General features: G+C 44.0%; 1 protein-coding gene across 6 annotated transcripts in view; it reads right to left on the bottom strand.

Annotated features, from left to right (window-relative positions):
- CPS1 (carbamoyl-phosphate synthase 1) overlaps positions 1-17,135 on the bottom strand; it is a 117,013-nt gene that overhangs the window by 72,263 nt on the left and 27,615 nt on the right. For 5 of the 6 annotated variants that reach the window (XM_064515333.1, XM_064515338.1, XM_064515334.1 and 2 more), the window contains 7 exons: positions 16,102-16,211; positions 12,622-12,766; positions 11,075-11,164; positions 10,285-10,341; positions 7,448-7,540; positions 1,755-1,844; positions 541-669 (listed from right to left, as the gene is read on the bottom strand). In XM_064515333.1, the coding sequence (XP_064371403.1) occupies positions 541-669; positions 1,755-1,844; positions 7,448-7,540; positions 10,285-10,341; positions 11,075-11,164; positions 12,622-12,766; positions 16,102-16,211 (714 nt within the window). Of the gene's footprint in view, positions 1-540; positions 670-1,754; positions 1,845-7,447; positions 7,541-10,284; positions 10,342-11,074; positions 11,165-12,621; positions 12,767-16,101; positions 16,212-16,549; positions 16,686-17,135 lie in introns of all 6 variants that reach the window. The other variant, XM_064515337.1, reaches the window with a different exon arrangement.

Here is a 17,135-nt window from a genome sequence, read left to right as displayed (position 1 = left end):
GTTCCAGCATAAACCACGCAGTAAGTCCAACTCTCCTGCAGTTCCCTCACAGCAGTCACATGGACCTGGGAAAAGACTGAAGGCAAGGTGGCAAAAGCATACAGAGGTAAGTTTCCTCTTCTCTTCTGTTTCAAAAGGAAACCTCTGAGCACAGTTTGGTGTCTCAATCTACTCCAGGGGAAGGAACAACGACAATTTATATCAGGGCCATTTAGTGCACGACATTATTTCAAATGGAAGCAACTGTGAAAACAGGGCTGCTCTTTCACAAGCTGACAGTGGTGCTGAATGGGTACTTCAAGGCACTGGTAACGGTGGTATTCATGTTCACATGTATTACTGTTCATCAGGGTCTGCGCAGCCCTATTGCAACCACTGATCTGGAGATGTAACTCTCAGTGGATAGAGAGGAGGAATGTGGCAGGCACATGACACATGAAATGACTAAATGGTCCATTACATGTTAGTGAAACCAACTGTTTAGATTTCAGGCACATGAATAAATGTAAATAAGTAAGAAAACTGGCTATCGCACTGTACCTTTCTAACATTCTGAATCACCTCCTGGGCCTTCAGTGGATCCCCTGGGCCTCCAGAAATTAAGAGTCCATCATACTCCATGCTGGTGAAATCATGGTCCCATGGAATCAAATGCACTTCTGCACCTCGCTGGGAGAGAAACAAGAGGGGAACAAGCAATAGAGGGAGCAGCGGAACAAATGAATTTGAGTCTGGAGGCTGTTCCCATTCTCTGATGTCCCAGAAAGGTTGAGAACAGATTTCAGCCTTTCCTTCATTAGGGACAATCACGAGGCTTCTCTCTATGATCTATCCAGATTATTCTCACAAAATGGGTAGGAACTCAGTATCTTTGAGTCTTCTCAGTGTTTGTCAAGTTTGTTTGAAATCCACTAATGGGATCAAAACTTACTAATGGAACACAAAAACATACACACATAAAATGCAGCCGCTTGGTTCCCTCTTACACAGGGCGCTCATTCTAACCGCTAACTTGGGGCCTCACAGCCTCATTCTGTGACATGCCAGAAACAGTCCTGCACACCAAAAATGAGATGAACATATACATTAATTAAAAATGGAGATGAGGAAAACTTGTTCATCTAGAAAATGTGAGGACACCACCTTCATTCCTCCTATCTGGCTAGAAAAGCAAGGATTACTAAATCTTCACTACCCAAAATCATTTTCACAGAATCATAGAATTAAAGAATAAATTAGGCTGGAGGGAGCTCAGGAGGTAATCTGGTCCAATCCCTGCTCAAAGCAGGGCTGGCTAACTTCAACTTCAGATCAAGTTGCCAAGGGCATTGCTTAGTTGAGTTTTGAACATCTCCACGGATGGAGATTCCACAACTTCTCTGGGCCCTTGTGTCTCAGCCTCTCACAATCCCCACTGCAAAAAAATTTCCCCATTAACTTGTTTTTGACAACGTTGGTTGTCTTGTCTGGTTGTGCCTTGTCTCTTAAGTTTACATTCTAGTTCTCATGGCTGCAAGGCTGCTGTACAGGTACGCTTATTCCCCACCTCAGCTACCATGTAACAAACTCAGAAAATATTATCCAGTCCTCAGGAATCATCCCAAAATTATACCCCATTTTAGGGGTGAAACTGCTACTAGGATGACTATATCCAGGTAGAACAAAGGCCCCGTGAGCACACAGATACGACAGCCCACAGACAAGGCTCATGCCAAAGCAAAGCAAGAGATGCAGGATACAAAGCACCCACCTACCTTTACTAGCAGACGGATAATGTTGTGCTTCAACCCACAGTCAACAGCTACCACTTTAATTGGATTCCCTCTACCATATATTTTGATTTCCTGTTGGTAGGATTAGAAAAAAGACACACTATGCTGTAAATGATAGAACACCCCTCTCAAACACAGGGAAGATGGGTAGCAGAATGACTGTTGACTAACACGAAGCAACTGGTGCTTAAAAATTAAGGAAATCTCTAGAAGCACCAACCATTACTGCTTCTTTCATTTTTTCTGTGAAAGTGGAAGCTTTAATGCTCTTCTATATATTGTTAATTACAGCAGTAACAACAATCCCTAAAAAAAAAAAAATCAGATGTTTCCATAGCTAATGACAAACTTTTTACTGTGCTTCACCTCATTAGCAGCGAAGTAGCAAGCGAATTCTCACAGATTTTTGCAGTCTAAGAGAAATGTCAGATATGCTGGAAGAGATTCTCTGCTGAAGGGAAGTCCCTCTGCTGATGCCAGTGAAGCAAGGCCACTTTGCACTGGCTAAAGATCCATCACATTTAAAGACCACTCTGACCCTCCAGTCACAGTAAGATCAAAATACACCACAGCTGGATATATTCTATGATCTCTAGCGTATCACAGCAGTATAGATCGGTCATCTGTCATGTACACCACTGAGCATGACCTACATTTATATGGCACTGAGAGTTTTACATGTCAGGCAATACGTCTCCTGGCACCTCCTCTTCCAGCTTTTGTCCCTTAACCCATTGCACAATGTAAAGTGTCATCACGGGCCATATGCCTCAGTCCCAAATCCGGACCATGATGCTTTGTACAGCCACTTGTCTACTGGTTGCAACAAGGCTGCGAGATGGGGAAGTCAAATCACTACCGTATGTTATACGGGCCTTGACACTGCAACACAGATATATTGGCAGACAGTTGTAATACTGATGTAGGGTTATTTATGGACAGCTTCTTCCTGAAGAACGGTAAACTATTTATTTGTTAAGTAACTGCAGTTAACATGAGGCTGGAATGTTATTTATCAATGAGTGCACAAGGCAGCTTTCTTCCTTCTTAAAAAAAAAAAAAAAAAAAAAAAACAAAAACAAAACAAAAAAACCCCACTCTGTGCTTACTCCAAGCTAAGATCAGCTCCCAAAAGCTGATATTCCCCACTGTACTTCATCCAAAGTCGCTAGTCTCTTGTCCAACACGCCACTGATTTTTTTTTTCTTTTAACAAAATAACTCCCTTTTAATCACCTTCCTTGGCACCCATATGTCACAGCTGGGCTGCCTCATGAAGAGATGTTAAACTCCACGCCCATTCTGCCTAGTGCTAGGTGACAAACAACCCTTTCACAGAAGGAATACCACCAGCCAGAAAGAAAAGCATCCCCTCTACAGGGAGCCCAAGATGAAGTTTAGTAGCAGTATATTACAACACCTCCCTTTGTGCTATCCTAATTCAATTCTTGTTTGAACCTTTAATTTCACAAAGATCAAGATCAAGAGATGTTTATCATGTAAGCAGTAACATGTCCTGTGTGAGGTCAGCTCTGATCATCATCTGGAGTAACTGACTGCTGTGTCAGGAGCAAGGGAGGAAGAGATGGGATGCAGGGGGCTGCCTCCCTCCATGACAAGGTTGCAGACTGCAGCGCATGAACTGCCAATGGTCCACAATCCACCTCTGAGTGGTTCATGACTCCACCTGAGCCAGTAGTTGTTACCACTGCTATTGTGACTCCTGCTGCGTAATGCTGAAAGCAGAGGTTGTATCAGAATATATCTGGTGGTTCACAAAAGATAAATAGGTGGCAACGTACCCCACAGTCCCTTTTTTGACAGCAAATGGAATGGAAATTCTGCTGAAACTTGATCTTGTTAGATCCCTCAAGGCTTCTAATATGATTTATGCTGTGCTTGACAAGCAAATATGACAACACCTTCACAGTCACCAATACACAAATGGATTTTTGTTCCATGGTCTGTGGTGGAACTGTATCACTGCAAGACAACAGCATGGTTCTTCTATCTGCTGCCCTCCGACTTCTGGGAATGGGGCTTCAAAAGTATCAAGGGGACTGAGGTGCTCAGTTCTCAATGAAAGTATCTGATGTTCTGTACCAGAGTCCATTAAGAAAAGCTCACGTTCCTTTTTAAGGGAGCCCTCAGTTCCTCACAGCACCCATACTCAAGAGAGCTGTGAAAAACTATGAGGCAAAGATCACCCTCAAAGGTTCTCCTTGACTGTTCTAAACACCCAAGGGAAGAAAACTGCTCGAGCTGTTTTAATTACTTTCATCTCAAAACTTTCCTCCGTCCAATTATTGACGCTGTGATTTGTTAACATATTTCCTTCAGCAGCAAGACTGATTTTAGGTGTTGCTCTCTTCATACCCCTTCCTCACATCACTTCTCACATGCATTCTCCCTCTGTACTGCAGAGCACTGACCCCTGCATTTGGCCAAGCCTATGTATAGCCAAAAGCCAGACTGGGAACTGGATCAGGGACCTATTAAAGTATGTTCCTTCCAAAGCCAGAGGATTTCCCTCATCTGCTCACTGCACAGTCTATAAACAACTAGTCTGGCTGAGAGTACAATGTGGGAAGGCTGCGAGCAAACAGTCATTGAAAGGAAAAACTCCTGCTGGCACTGCTGAAAATGGAAAGAGTACATGTATGTCTGGATAGAAGTGACCTCGTAGCTTCAAATGCTCAAATACCTCTTGTCTGCTGGAACCCTGACCATCACACATCAAAATAAATCTCTGCTGAAAGTTCCTCCAAAACACTGGCAGCTTTCTACATTCCCCTACCTTTAGCAAATAGAGCCTATACCACCAGCATCTGGGGGTGAGGGGAATCAATCTGTCACTTCTAATGTATAACTGAGAAACAGATTCCTGGTCTTACTGCATCCTGATTTACATGAAAATAGCTGTTTGGCAACAGATAGATTATCATGTCCAGTAATTACCAACATTGAACAGCTTACTTCATTGTCAGCTTTATTTGTGATGTTGCTTTTTATGCCTATAAAATGAAGTTATAAGCATAATGAGACCACGAAAGCTCCGTTAATCTTCTTATATCTCCTTTTTAGATGCTATTTGCAACATCTTTAGAGTAATTCTCTCCTAGTAATTGCAGAGTTTAGCATCAGCAACCTTACCTATTGCTGACTTACTGCTCAAAATGGCTCCACCTGCATCTTGTAATCATAGATTACAAAAATCTCAATCAGCAGTTACCATGCTTCCATGCAGCAACAAGGCCCTGACTCAAAATACAGTGGAGGCCTTGGCATAAGCTGGTGAAATCCCTGAGGCCGAGATCTGCAAGGCTGCCTCTGAAATCCGACGGTTCCCAGGTAACCAGTCAGCCAGGTAAACCCAAGTGTGGATGGAGGCTGCGCTTCAAATTCCCACTCGCTCAATGACCAGTCTGTTCAGGACAGCTTCTCACTTACGCCACTAACACACCAGCGCGTGTGCGGAACAGTACACAAGTAACCATTTGCAGAGCTCTTCCAGAGCCTCACTGGTCTTAAAGATCCTAATGAGGGAATGAATGTGTGATGATAGCGAAAGTCTACACCTGCACTTTCCAGAACATAGCATGCATCATCCAGTGTGCCATATGCCCTCATGGCAACTACGTAAGTGAAACTAAGCAACCGCTGTGCGCCAGAACAAGTTAACCCAGACTACTGATAAAACATGAAAACATCTAGTTAGACTAGGGGAGCATTTCCCTCAAAACAATCACTTCCACTCTGATCTCTCAGCCTGATCTTCAAAAAGCTTACAAAATACATCCCAGGAACGAGACTGCAAACAAAAGTTCGTAACTCATCTGGACATCAAGAATAATAGACTTGAAAGATATACTAGTTTACTAGGACACCATGATTTTACTTCCCAAATCTCCTCCTGCTACTGAGCTCATGTCCCACACTACCAGACTCTCCCTTTTGCACCAGAGAATTTACCACTTCTACTTCAAGGGAGGTAGTTATCTTCTTTCAGAGAGGGTCCAACTTGCATCTGATTAAACCAAGCCTCTGTTCTCAAATCCTACTCCTCTTGGAGGTCTGCTACTTCTATCTCATCTGAAGGACTTGGGCACCCAAAAGCTTGTGCACTCTTTCCAGCTATATGACAACTGCACAAAGAAAAGATATTTCCTATCCACAAAACTTGTTTAAACAATACCCTTACACTACTGTGGCTACAATGACCATGACGCACAGAATGGGATTCATTACCAGACTGGAAGTTGCAGAACTTAGGTGTCTGAAAGAAAGTGCATCCATGTCCAATTCTGATCAGTGATGACATAAATCTATCCAATAAAGTCATCGGAGTCTGGAGAGAAAGGCAGGGGACCAAGTATCAGAGCTGGATCACTCCCCCAAACTCCAATGACTTTACTGGATAGATCTCCACTATCACAAGACAGACGCTCAAATGTAGGTGGCTACAACCTTGAGCTTGATCTCAAGTTCAAGAGCATAAAGCCTAACCAAAGATGTAAAGCAAGGAACGTTCTTTCCTCAAAGAACTATAGTCCAATGGGTATAACAAGAGAAGACAAAACAGTCAAGCGAGTCAAGAAGAAATAATTGAGATAGGATTTGTTTGGTTTATTATAATGTGTGCTTTGATTCATTTAATGTGAACATATAGCATTCACGTTTCATGCTTGTAATACATGGTGAAGTTGATGGAAGAGGGTGAAGTAAGTCCATGAGATTTCTCAGGGAATCAAGAAGAAACACAGAGCAACTGTGAGTGTTGCTTCAAGAGAAGGTCTTGAAGACATACAAAAGAGCACTGATTCTATTGCCTTCAATATTGCCCCCATATTATGGCTTAGGACTGAGGTGCACATCATATTAATTACGGAATTTGTAAAAGGGACTCGTACACCCAGCTCCCATTCCAGTCAATGGGATTAAGGCACCCAAAGGCACTCTTTATCCCACAATTACACTACCAAAGGGTCCATGACAAAGACACTGGCCCTTGCATTGGTACAAGCATAATTACCACTTTTAGAGTGGGCTGGTTTGCTATGTCCTGGTGATTTGTAATGGTCTACCAAGCTTATGGTGGAATGTAGCTTTCATGCCCAGCTAAGAGAGCACAAATTCAGCTGCTATTCTGTACAATATCCGTAGAGGACCAGCTAATTTCAATAATATTAGATCCAGGGGGCTCCTAAATTGGTCCGTTTTCAAGATCTGGAGAAACCTTCTGGAATCACTCCAAAAAGTTATGCCTGAACACAGATTATCAAATATGATAATGAGCTTTCCTGAATTTTATTTAAGGGAAGCAACTAGAAAAAAAATTATGTCTGAAAACATGCCCCCCTACACTAGTTCTAACTGTATCCCCAATACATCTTGACCCTGTCTTTGTAACAGACGATCCCCCGGCTGGCGTACTATCCAGACTACCTCTAGCTCAATATAGCTTATTCAACATCGTCTTCAACACAGCACCTAAGAAATCATAGGGATTCTAGGAAGAGATGTTGTGGTCACAGCCCTCTTAAGGTCTAAAAAGGCACATAGTTTAGAAAAGGTCCCCAAATGGTTTGTCTGGACAAAATGGACGATTTGTAGGGCAAATGGGGAGCAGTTAATATCCGGAGTATACAGCATTGGGACTAGAGAAGAATTTCTCACCTTGGTTGACACTTCTGCAATTAAGTTCTGCTTATTTGGATCTGCAAACTCCACAGGCTGACCTTCAAATTCAATCTTACCAAGTACGGTGCCCTGTGGAAATACAGCAGTAAACAGCTAAGCGTGAGCAAAGAAGCAGCTGTGAATACTAGGGCAGGTGCTGACAGGCACAGGAACTGGAACAGCTGCTTGGAGATGGTTTCTTGACAGCTTATAACCACTTCCTGCATCTTCAGAAGCTTATAAGCTTGCCTTGGTATCCAAAAGCTGTTTAAACATCCTTCATTTGGGGAAGAGGCACTGCCAGCAGTAAAAGCTGTTAATAGGCAGTTTGGCAAGCTGTCTAGTGACAGTAAAATGAGTTGCCTTCCAGGAGGATCAGAATTCAGCTCCCCAAATCCCCATTTTGTAGGTTTGGGAGCAATCCACAAGTCAGCTTGCAGCTTTTTGACTTTGGAAACCTCCTGTGAGGTCTTCAACCACCCACTGTGGATAGCTGAAAGGCAGCAGAGATGCTGTAAGGAAAAGCTGTATGGGGAGGCAGGTCAGCACAGCTGTTTTCCAAATGAGCTATTAAAAAAAAAAAAAAAAAAAATCACCTCAAGCAAGCTCTGCTCTCTGCTGCTCTTAGCACCCACAGAAGCTAGGACACCTTTGCTCAGTTGCCAGCATGTCCTCCTCCACCTTCTGCCCATTAAACTGCTCAGTGGAAATCCCCCATTTTGGCTTTGCCCCACTCCTAAATCCAGTGGATTAACCTAGGATTAACTTCTCAGCAGTGGGAGAAGGCACGCAAAACAAAACTTTTCAAGGATGGGAAGGGGAAGGGGAAACAGAGAAAGCCAGTGATTGCTGATCACTCTTTCAACATATAACACTGCAACAATAGAACATGTTAAATCCAGCTCGCCCTGTGCATATCACACTAGCATGCACGTGGGGACTGCTCAATGGGTTCACGGATACCTCCATGAGTAACAGGTACTGCCTACAGACTGGTTTCACTGACCTCTGCAAGACAGAACTTAGGAAGTTTCCTTTATTGGCAGCATCAAATGGGGCAAGAACGCTATAGGCCTGGTGATCTACATGAAATATCGTCCAGGCTGCAGCTGCCACCATTGCCCACGAAGAAGGTAGCAGGTTCATGGAAGGAAGACAAGCAGCAGGTAGTTGCAGCTGGAAGGAGCAAAGGCATAGGAAAAAGAGACAACAAGCTCCAAAGCATCTTGTTAGGACTCTGGAAAGGAAGTATTCCCTACTCATGGTAACCTTCTTACCCCAAACTGGTGCTTGGTCATACCTAAAATATCCTTACCATTTCCCTAAGGCAAGAAAGACTCAGGATCTTACATTGTCATATGTGCTACTAGGGCTAAGTTTTACAGGCAGAGTTTTGCTCTTACCTGTGGCTGACGCCCTACCTCCCCTTGAATAGTGCCTTACACCGCAAGCTGCTCTAGGATGCTTTGTGTGGAAGAATGTTGAGAAGACCAGTGTCACCTTGAAAAGGCCGGGTTCTTGGGAGCCACAGACACTGCTAAGTGCCACGGCGCATCCAGCCCCACAGAAGCTGAGGACAAAGCCCTCACTCACAAACAAGCGCTCTGTGGCTTACCTTGACACTGGGTTCCTTGGTGAAATGGTACCTTGCATTTACCTTTAGAATCCAATTTAACAAGTCACTGCTCAGTTATGCATTTATCACAAAGAAGGCCTGTTCTCACCCCCAATTTATAAAAGGACAGGGAGTGAAATATTAACTTTGTTTTTCCCCCAAAACCTGACTGAGAAGACTGGGGGAAGAGGCTACATTATGCATCATTTTAAAAAAACATAAACCAATACCGCTCAGAGTCCCAGTATAATGTGCCTTACTGCCATATACTGTCTGCTAAGCTACTGGATAAATATTGAAAGCATATTTACTTTGGATGAAAGGAATGATGATCCATTAAATGGCATCTATCAAGAAAGGAGAAAACGTATTGCCATTTTCCATTGTACTAAACTGCACTTGTCTGCTGTCTAAGAGCCAGAAAACCTCCTACCTTCCCATAAGAATTCACTTCTGCAAATATTCCTGTATTCAAGCTGGGTCATTCATATTTTATTCTGTGGAATGAATGAGGGTGTGGGTTTGGACTGCAGATTGCAAATTGATCACCTAAACAAAATGGAAAAGAGCATCTTCAAATAATCCGTTACAAAAGAAGAGCCCCTGAGGCACAACAATTTATATTCAGAGTGGCTTTGATCATTGTTTTAGTCGATGTAAAATGTACCTTAACATTAACCCCCATTCAGTAACATAATCCTGCACAAGTCCTTCAGTTGTCAGCTCTCAAGAATCAGACAGAAATAATGACTATTAAAAACTAACAAAAGGCTTCAGGCAAGGAAAATTGGCCTGAGTTAGTAATCCAGTTTAGGTCGATGTAAGCATTCCTTTATGTCTCTGAGGAGCAGAGGAGTTTCTGTTGAACACAGCTGGTGCTGCCTACGAACTAATACGCACAAAATCCCACAGAAATGCTGCTGCCTCTCTGTTTACACATCTACCTGAGGCCTATCATTTAAATCAGCTTGTGCTGGCTTACTTACATAGAAGAGGAAACCTAGAACAGAGCCAAGGAGAGGGGGATCCTCAGGATACGAATAGTGCCACAGCTGTACACGAGGCACAGAGCCTTTGGAAGAGCCTGGGGTTCTGAACAGCACCTGAGGTCAAGGCAACCCAGCAGCTACCATCGCTACCCCAGGTTTGCTGCAATGTCAGAAAAAGGGCCCAGTAACAGCAAGTTTAATGCACCTGGTTCAAGGGAAGGGGATCATACCTTGTCCCGAATTAATTTGGACAGCATTCTGGTGTCAATCCCATACAGAGCAGGCACCTGAAGGAAACATTAGAGAAGGGTAACTTAGAGAACAAGCAGCTCAGGCAGAGGAAGTCAGCAGCCAAGATCACTTTGTTCACAAAAGCACATCCTTGGTTAGGGAGCACTAGCTGTTAGCAGCTCTATTACCAAGGCTGCCCCACATCTGCCTCTTTTTTCTCCCCACTTCTCCCTATTCCCCTCAAATACCTTGGTTCTCCAAATCTTCTAGTTTCTGCACTAAAAATCATGGGGGGGGGGGGGGAAGAAAGCTCACATGGCAAATCCGTACCTTGTTTCTGAGCCCCATTTTGCCTTATTCCCAAGCACCTAACCCTCCCAGCTGTCATAAGTCAGTGGCACTCTACTGCCACATTCTCTTGGCTTCAAGCCGGGGGGGGGGTTGGCAACAAACACCTTTTTGAGGTTATGACTGTGGCACCCACTAGGAACAGCACTACAGAAACATTTGATGAGAGAATATAACCTCACGTGGATTATTTTTATGAAAAACCAAACATCCCCATTTAATCAACATTTCTCCTAGACAGATCTTGAAAATAACTTTGCACCTTGAAAAAGAAAAATGGATGAAGAACCAGAGAACTAGGGAACACAGGATGAGCCCAGTACAGACTGGCAAAGGTATCAGAGGAGAAGAGCGGTTACCCACACAAGGCCAGCAGTTCTTTCCCCCAGTCCCATCCACACAGGTCTGTTCTCATAATGCAGTTACCCCAGGATCTCTCACCTTTTCTTCCTGCAACCACTCTCCCAGGCTCCTAGCAGCCTGCCAGTGACTATATTCATTGCTGTAATCCAGTACCACCAAACCTGAAACCTGCAGAGAGAAGAAACAGCATTTTGCATTGAAGGTTCACTCTGTACTTGTCCCGTGCCTTCCAGGTTTTCACTTTTCATCCCCTGCAAGTCATGTCACGGACAAGACACTAGGCTAAACAGACCATTCTCTGATCTGATGGCTGTTCTTCTACAATGAAAAGAAAGCAATACTGGTTCCTCACAGTGGGAGTGCACAGAACAAGTAACGGGCAAAGACAAATGCTTCCATGCTTTGTCATGATCGTACCTGGGCCATTTTAGTTGAAAATTCATAGAAGAATGTGGCTTCCAGGTAATCAAAGCTGCAAATTTGGCTGAACTGAGGAAACATTTCTTGTTGGAAAGAGAGGTTAAATTTAAGATAAGCCAAAATGCTTTACTTTGACTTTTCTTAAAAAAAAAAAAAAAAAAAAAAAAAAAAAAAAAAAAAAAAAAAAAAAAAAAAAAAAAAACACCACACTCACTTGTGACATTTCTTTTCAAAAGGCAACTGCATTTTCCAGTGGTGTTAGCAGCTTAAAAAGGAGTCATTTCACCTCAGGAGAGATAAAGCATTTCACTGGCGCTGCAGTTACACGATTATGCTTCATTTTGCTTCATTTTCTAGTACTGCCACTGCTACATGGACGCACCCCTGCTCCTAGCCAATGTCCCCTCAGCAAAAGGATACAGAGCCTCAAGATCACTCAGACCTTCCCTCCGCTGTGGCTACGTCACACATGGGGCCATCACAGGTGGCCTTACAGTGCAGAAATGGGCTTCTCAGCTGCCTTAACATGCTGCCCTTTTGGAACACACTTAACAGCATTAACTTTTGATCTTTACTTAAATTTCCCCTCCATTGTTCCTTTATTCTTACCCAGAAGGAAAGAGCCAGAATGGGCCAGGATACCATATGGCTCCCCTTAATTTATTATATGCTATCAGTTGGGTCAGCAAAGACTGTATAGGCCAGAGACATAATTCAGACCATCAAGAGAAACCTTGCTGGGACAGCACAGGTTCCAGTACAGCCTAAGTATTGGTTTCTGTGCTAGTAAGTACAGCCTTCTCCACACAACCGTCACCTCCCCTTTGTGTGACAGTGCAGGCATATAGAGAAGTATCTCTGCACACAGCAGCTGCTCTGTCATCTGATTTCTCTGTGGCAGCCAGTCCTGGGCAGACACAGACATATCTTATAGGGAAGGGAATGTGGGGAAAAAAGCCATCCAGGACAGCAGTTCACAAAAACAGTGCCATGTGTATCACTAATGGGAAACACACCACTTTCAGACAGCACATGACCTGGTACAGAAAGCAAGACAGTATTGCTCGTGGATACCCAGAAGAAAAACAAACAAAAAAAAGGGAATTGTTTATTCCTTTCAATTTCTGTGAGGGTGAAATTTTCAGATGCACAAACGCACACACTTAACTTTCTAGACCCTCCCCCTCAATCAATTCTGGTTTTACCTTGATTCCATCAGACTCTAGAAACCTCCTGAGGCCCATTTTGTCCAAAGCAGCCGTGTCAGGTACTCCACCATTCCCAATTATGGGGTTAGCTAGTGTAAGAATCTGTCCTTTGTAGCTGGGATCTGTCAAGGCTTCAGTGTATCTAGGTCAAGAAGCAACAGAAATGTGAGAGGAAAACAAGAGAGCAAATAAATAAAGATAAGATAGGCCTGGATTTCCATATGACAAAAGACAGAAGCAGCATTTATGTAAAAACATTCAACTATGTTCAAGCGCCTGCCTGAATATTCTCCCCAGTAAGAGCAGATCTAGAAGCGTGGTGAAACATTTTACTGTAATGGAGAATCGCACCTAAGATTTCAGATTTTCATGGGGAAATCAAACTTAAGACTTTGCAAAACCTGCTTTATCAGCTCTGGATCCAGCAGATCCATTCTCACTTTCAACCCTAAGGAGGATGACAGGGTAATTATGGTCTGCCTACCCACGCTTCTATTCTGCAGCTTCAAATTAGTAAGCAGGCCTTCACTTTCTCCATTATATTGTTGCATACTGCTGCAGCAAGCAGTTAAACAACTGCTGTTTTTCAACCCAAAAGTAGCTACCATTCAGCAACTGATGAAGTTATCTACACCAATATTTAGCCAAATGCATTAAAATGCTCCAAGATGACTCTGCCCTATATAGAATATAATTTATTATTGTCATCATTGTTTAAACAGTACATAACTAGCAACCCCAACCACCTACCAGATATCAGCAAGTCATAAGAGACATTTTTATGGAACACTGGACTTGCTGCCAGAAGTTCAATTGTCAGATATTGGGAAACTCTTTACGAAACCTGGAATGGTTGCTGGCAGATACAGACAACACAGTACAGTAGCCACATCTGAGAACTGAAGTGTCTAATGAACAACAGTCATGAAACATTTCCAGGTAGGCCTCTCCTTGTGTTCAAATCTGTATTTCCTGCTGTTGGGTAAACATCCACGCAAAGTGCAGTGTGATCGCAGTAAGCACATGGCACGTGTACATCTGGCATCTCTTTCTTCTTCCCAGTCAATCGGTTACGCTTCCAAAAAACTCTTTGTTAACGACAAAGCTAATGTAATTAACCTTTGCATGTTATTTGTAATCAGCAAACAAGGACAAAGAGCCATTGGGCTCGGCTGAGGCAGAAAGGCACAGCTCTGCACTGGCACATAATGCCCTTTAGGCAGGCACGATGGCTCGTGGAGCAGATGGGAGCAGAAGCTCTGGAGACGCTGCAAGGTCCAGTCCTCTTCGCGCCTGCCTGAAGCCCTGCCTGAGATCAGGAAATTCCTGTCAGTCACTTCTCTTACTAGAATATCATGGGAAACACATGCAGACGTATTGGGAGCAAATGCATTTACTGAGCTAATTTAAACACGGAAACATTTTTAGGGATTTTAGTTCTTTCTCAATTGAAAAACTCCTCCCCTCCTTTTCTTCCACTCCAAACAGATGGCTGCAACACCAGGGTTTTCAGGTTTTTTTGAGCAAATGCTTTCAAAAAGTTCATCCAAACGCCTTTTTAATGAAATTTCAACGTTCTGCACCGAAAATGATGCTCTCTGCCCTCTATCCTAGAGTAATCAGACAACATTTCAGCTAGCCTCAGCTACTTCAAACCCAAAAGCTGTAAGAACACAAAAGTGCTTTGCCTCCCTGTTCTACAACATGAATCAGAGTGTAGGAGTCCAGATGAGGAGACAGGGTACAGAACAACACATTAACTGTCTCATCACAAAGCCAGTTCTGACCCCATTCAGGGTCTAGAAACAGCCGGGTCACAGAAAGCTTGAGGCTCTGAGGCTTAAAACCTGCCATGGCAAAATCATCCTTTTACCAGCCTCCTGCTCCCTGTACTGACAAACAGCTGTAGGCCCAGGCAGGCTGTAAAAGGCCCCAACCCTGCCAAAGCACCTCCTTCACGAGGCGCTTAGCCTCTCACTGTGCCAATGAAAACCTTTAGCTGGGTTCCTTTGGACACATAACGTTTTTAGCTCAGCAGCACTACGCAGAGCTACAGCGTTTCTTTCACTGGGCAGCAGCCCCTGGACTGGCAGCAAACCCTGTCACTTCTGTGATCTGCAACAATGCTGCAAACTCTCCTCCTCCTCCTCTTCTCCAAATCAATCAAGGTTACGTTCCTGGAGAGTGCACTGAAGATACAACCTTACGTTTCGCATGTTCCCTCCATCCCCATATGCTCCACCGAGCAAAACAGTTCTCCCTTCTCACACACATCCTCTCCAAATCGACAGAAAATGAGCAAACAGCTTCTGCTGCCACGCTAACATGTGGAAGGGAAATTAATCCATCAGGTCCTGCCCGACTTTTGTGACGTGACAAGATTTATTGCCCATAATCTATCACAGAGAAGAGAACTCTGGTGCCCTCCATCATTCTGATCTATATTAAACAGTTGTTTGTTGGCAGGTATATTAACACAGCAAGTAATTAGTGCTGTCAAAATGCTTAAATAATTGCTTCCTAATGCAAAACTTTGCAAACAGATTCCCCTCTGCAGCAATTTAACATTCTCACCAACAGGACCATTTAAAAACTCATCCTGTGGGTACCGGTTTCTCAAAGGGAGAGCAGAATTTGGAGAGCACAAGGCAGCTGGGCAAAGACAGCTATGAAAGACTGCAGGCAAAGCTCAGGCACCAGCAATCTCAGAGCTGCGTCACCTCCCCAGGGACATGTACCTCTCCTCATCAAAGACCTCATTCCTCTGGCCAGATTTCCTCTACTCAGAACAGCTCACGAGGAGGACTGGCAGCATTTGGCTGCCATCCTAAGCCAGCCATAAGCTTCCACCACTCAAGAGGACACAAGAGTCATGCTAGGTTAGGAATGAATTTGACCCTTCCTCCCCTTTAGCTGGAAAGGGCACAGAGTTCAAATGCTTTCTTAACTGCGGTATGAGCCACCACGTCATACAGGAGAACCCAACCTGGGAACCTCTGGATTTAAAAATTTTGCACTCAGATGGCAAGTTCCATCAGCCAGAAGGCTAGAGATGATTCAAACCTCCATATTTGACCCAGAAACTGGAGGGACAGCACAGAAATTTAACTGGGATTCTTACTGTCCGGTTCCTGTGAGCCACTGAGCAGCTCCTCTGCTCTAAATCAGCAGTGCCTGCATTTCAATGGGAAGTGGGCAGATCTCTGCATACCTCACTACCATGGTCAGTTATATCAGTCTTTAAAGTTGTCCATCATCACAAATGCTCTCTATGACACAAAAGGACTGACTGATGTCTCTTCAATTAACTCATTCCCTCTCTATATCCCTAGAGTACAGAGTTTCTGGACAGAACACCACAGGCCTGGATAAGCACCCTATAAGCTTGGAAAAAGCAGCTGTTCTATCATCGCTTTCCCACTTTAATGTGCTCCAAGAGTAGTTTGCTTCCTTAAACCTTGTTTGCTTTTGCCTTACCCAGCAAGACCAGTGTTGAATACGACTTCCCCTGCTATGGAGGATGGATGGCCAAAAGAATAGCCCTTCATCTTCGTTCCATCTTCCAGCACCAAGTTTGCTGTCTGCGCCTAGAGAAAGGCATACAAAGAGACTCAAATACAGGAGGAAAAGGTTTGATGTTTACACAGGTAACACCTAGGACACCTGCCCCTCACACCTCGTGTGTTATGCATTCCTGCCCCTCTCCCCTCCCCAGCCAACAAAATACTGTCTCTGTCCCCCTTTACTACTCTCCTGATGCTTTTTCCTCCTAACCCATAGGAAATACCCATTCATCTCCTAATGAAGGCCAGGCAGCTGACAAACCTCCCTGTGAGCAGCATGTGCTGCTGTTACCATGAGATCACCCTGCCTCCTGCCACATCCCCTTGCTCGTTTCATCCACCCATTGTAGCTTGTAACTAACCAAGACTGTAACTCTGGGGGGAAAGGACTGTCTTTTTCCTCAGTGTTTGCTCAAGGCTCGATGGTGACTATGCTGGCCCTCACAGAGCCGGGCACTTTCATAAGTGCTGAACTTCTGTTGCAACTGTACAGCAAACCTGCTTAAAAAAAAAAAGAAAGAAAGAAAAAAAATGCATGTTTAACTAGACCGGTGTCAGAAAAGAGAATTCTAAATACAGGCCCATTCCCCTGTCAGACACAGAAAGAAAAATTCATGGATGAGACAGACGTTCATGGTCTCAGTTATCCCAGAGATAGGCATAAGTTGTCCTGGAAGAGGTAGGTGTGGAATAAGCACCTAGAGGGAAACTTCCTACAAACCAGCAGCTGCTTTGGCAAGCATTTAGGAGGGCTGAGTCGCACCCACGAGGAAGGGAGCCTCGTGTGACATCTGCCATAACGTGACAACCCTAAGAAAGCAGCACTGCTCCTAGAGGAGGGTGACAGCTGAGATCCCATACCATGAGAGCAGATGCAGGTACACTGCATGAATTTAAAATGCTCTGATATAGCAAGTTAATAAAACCGTCTCTCCAGATCGCGCTCCT

Source organism: Dromaius novaehollandiae, chromosome 7 (assembly GCF_036370855.1).
Source record: "Dromaius novaehollandiae isolate bDroNov1 chromosome 7, bDroNov1.hap1, whole genome shotgun sequence".
NCBI lineage: Eukaryota > Metazoa > Chordata > Aves > Casuariiformes > Dromaiidae > Dromaius > Dromaius novaehollandiae.
Note: the sequence above shows the minus strand (reverse complement) of the source record. Positions and strands in the feature narration are given on the sequence as shown.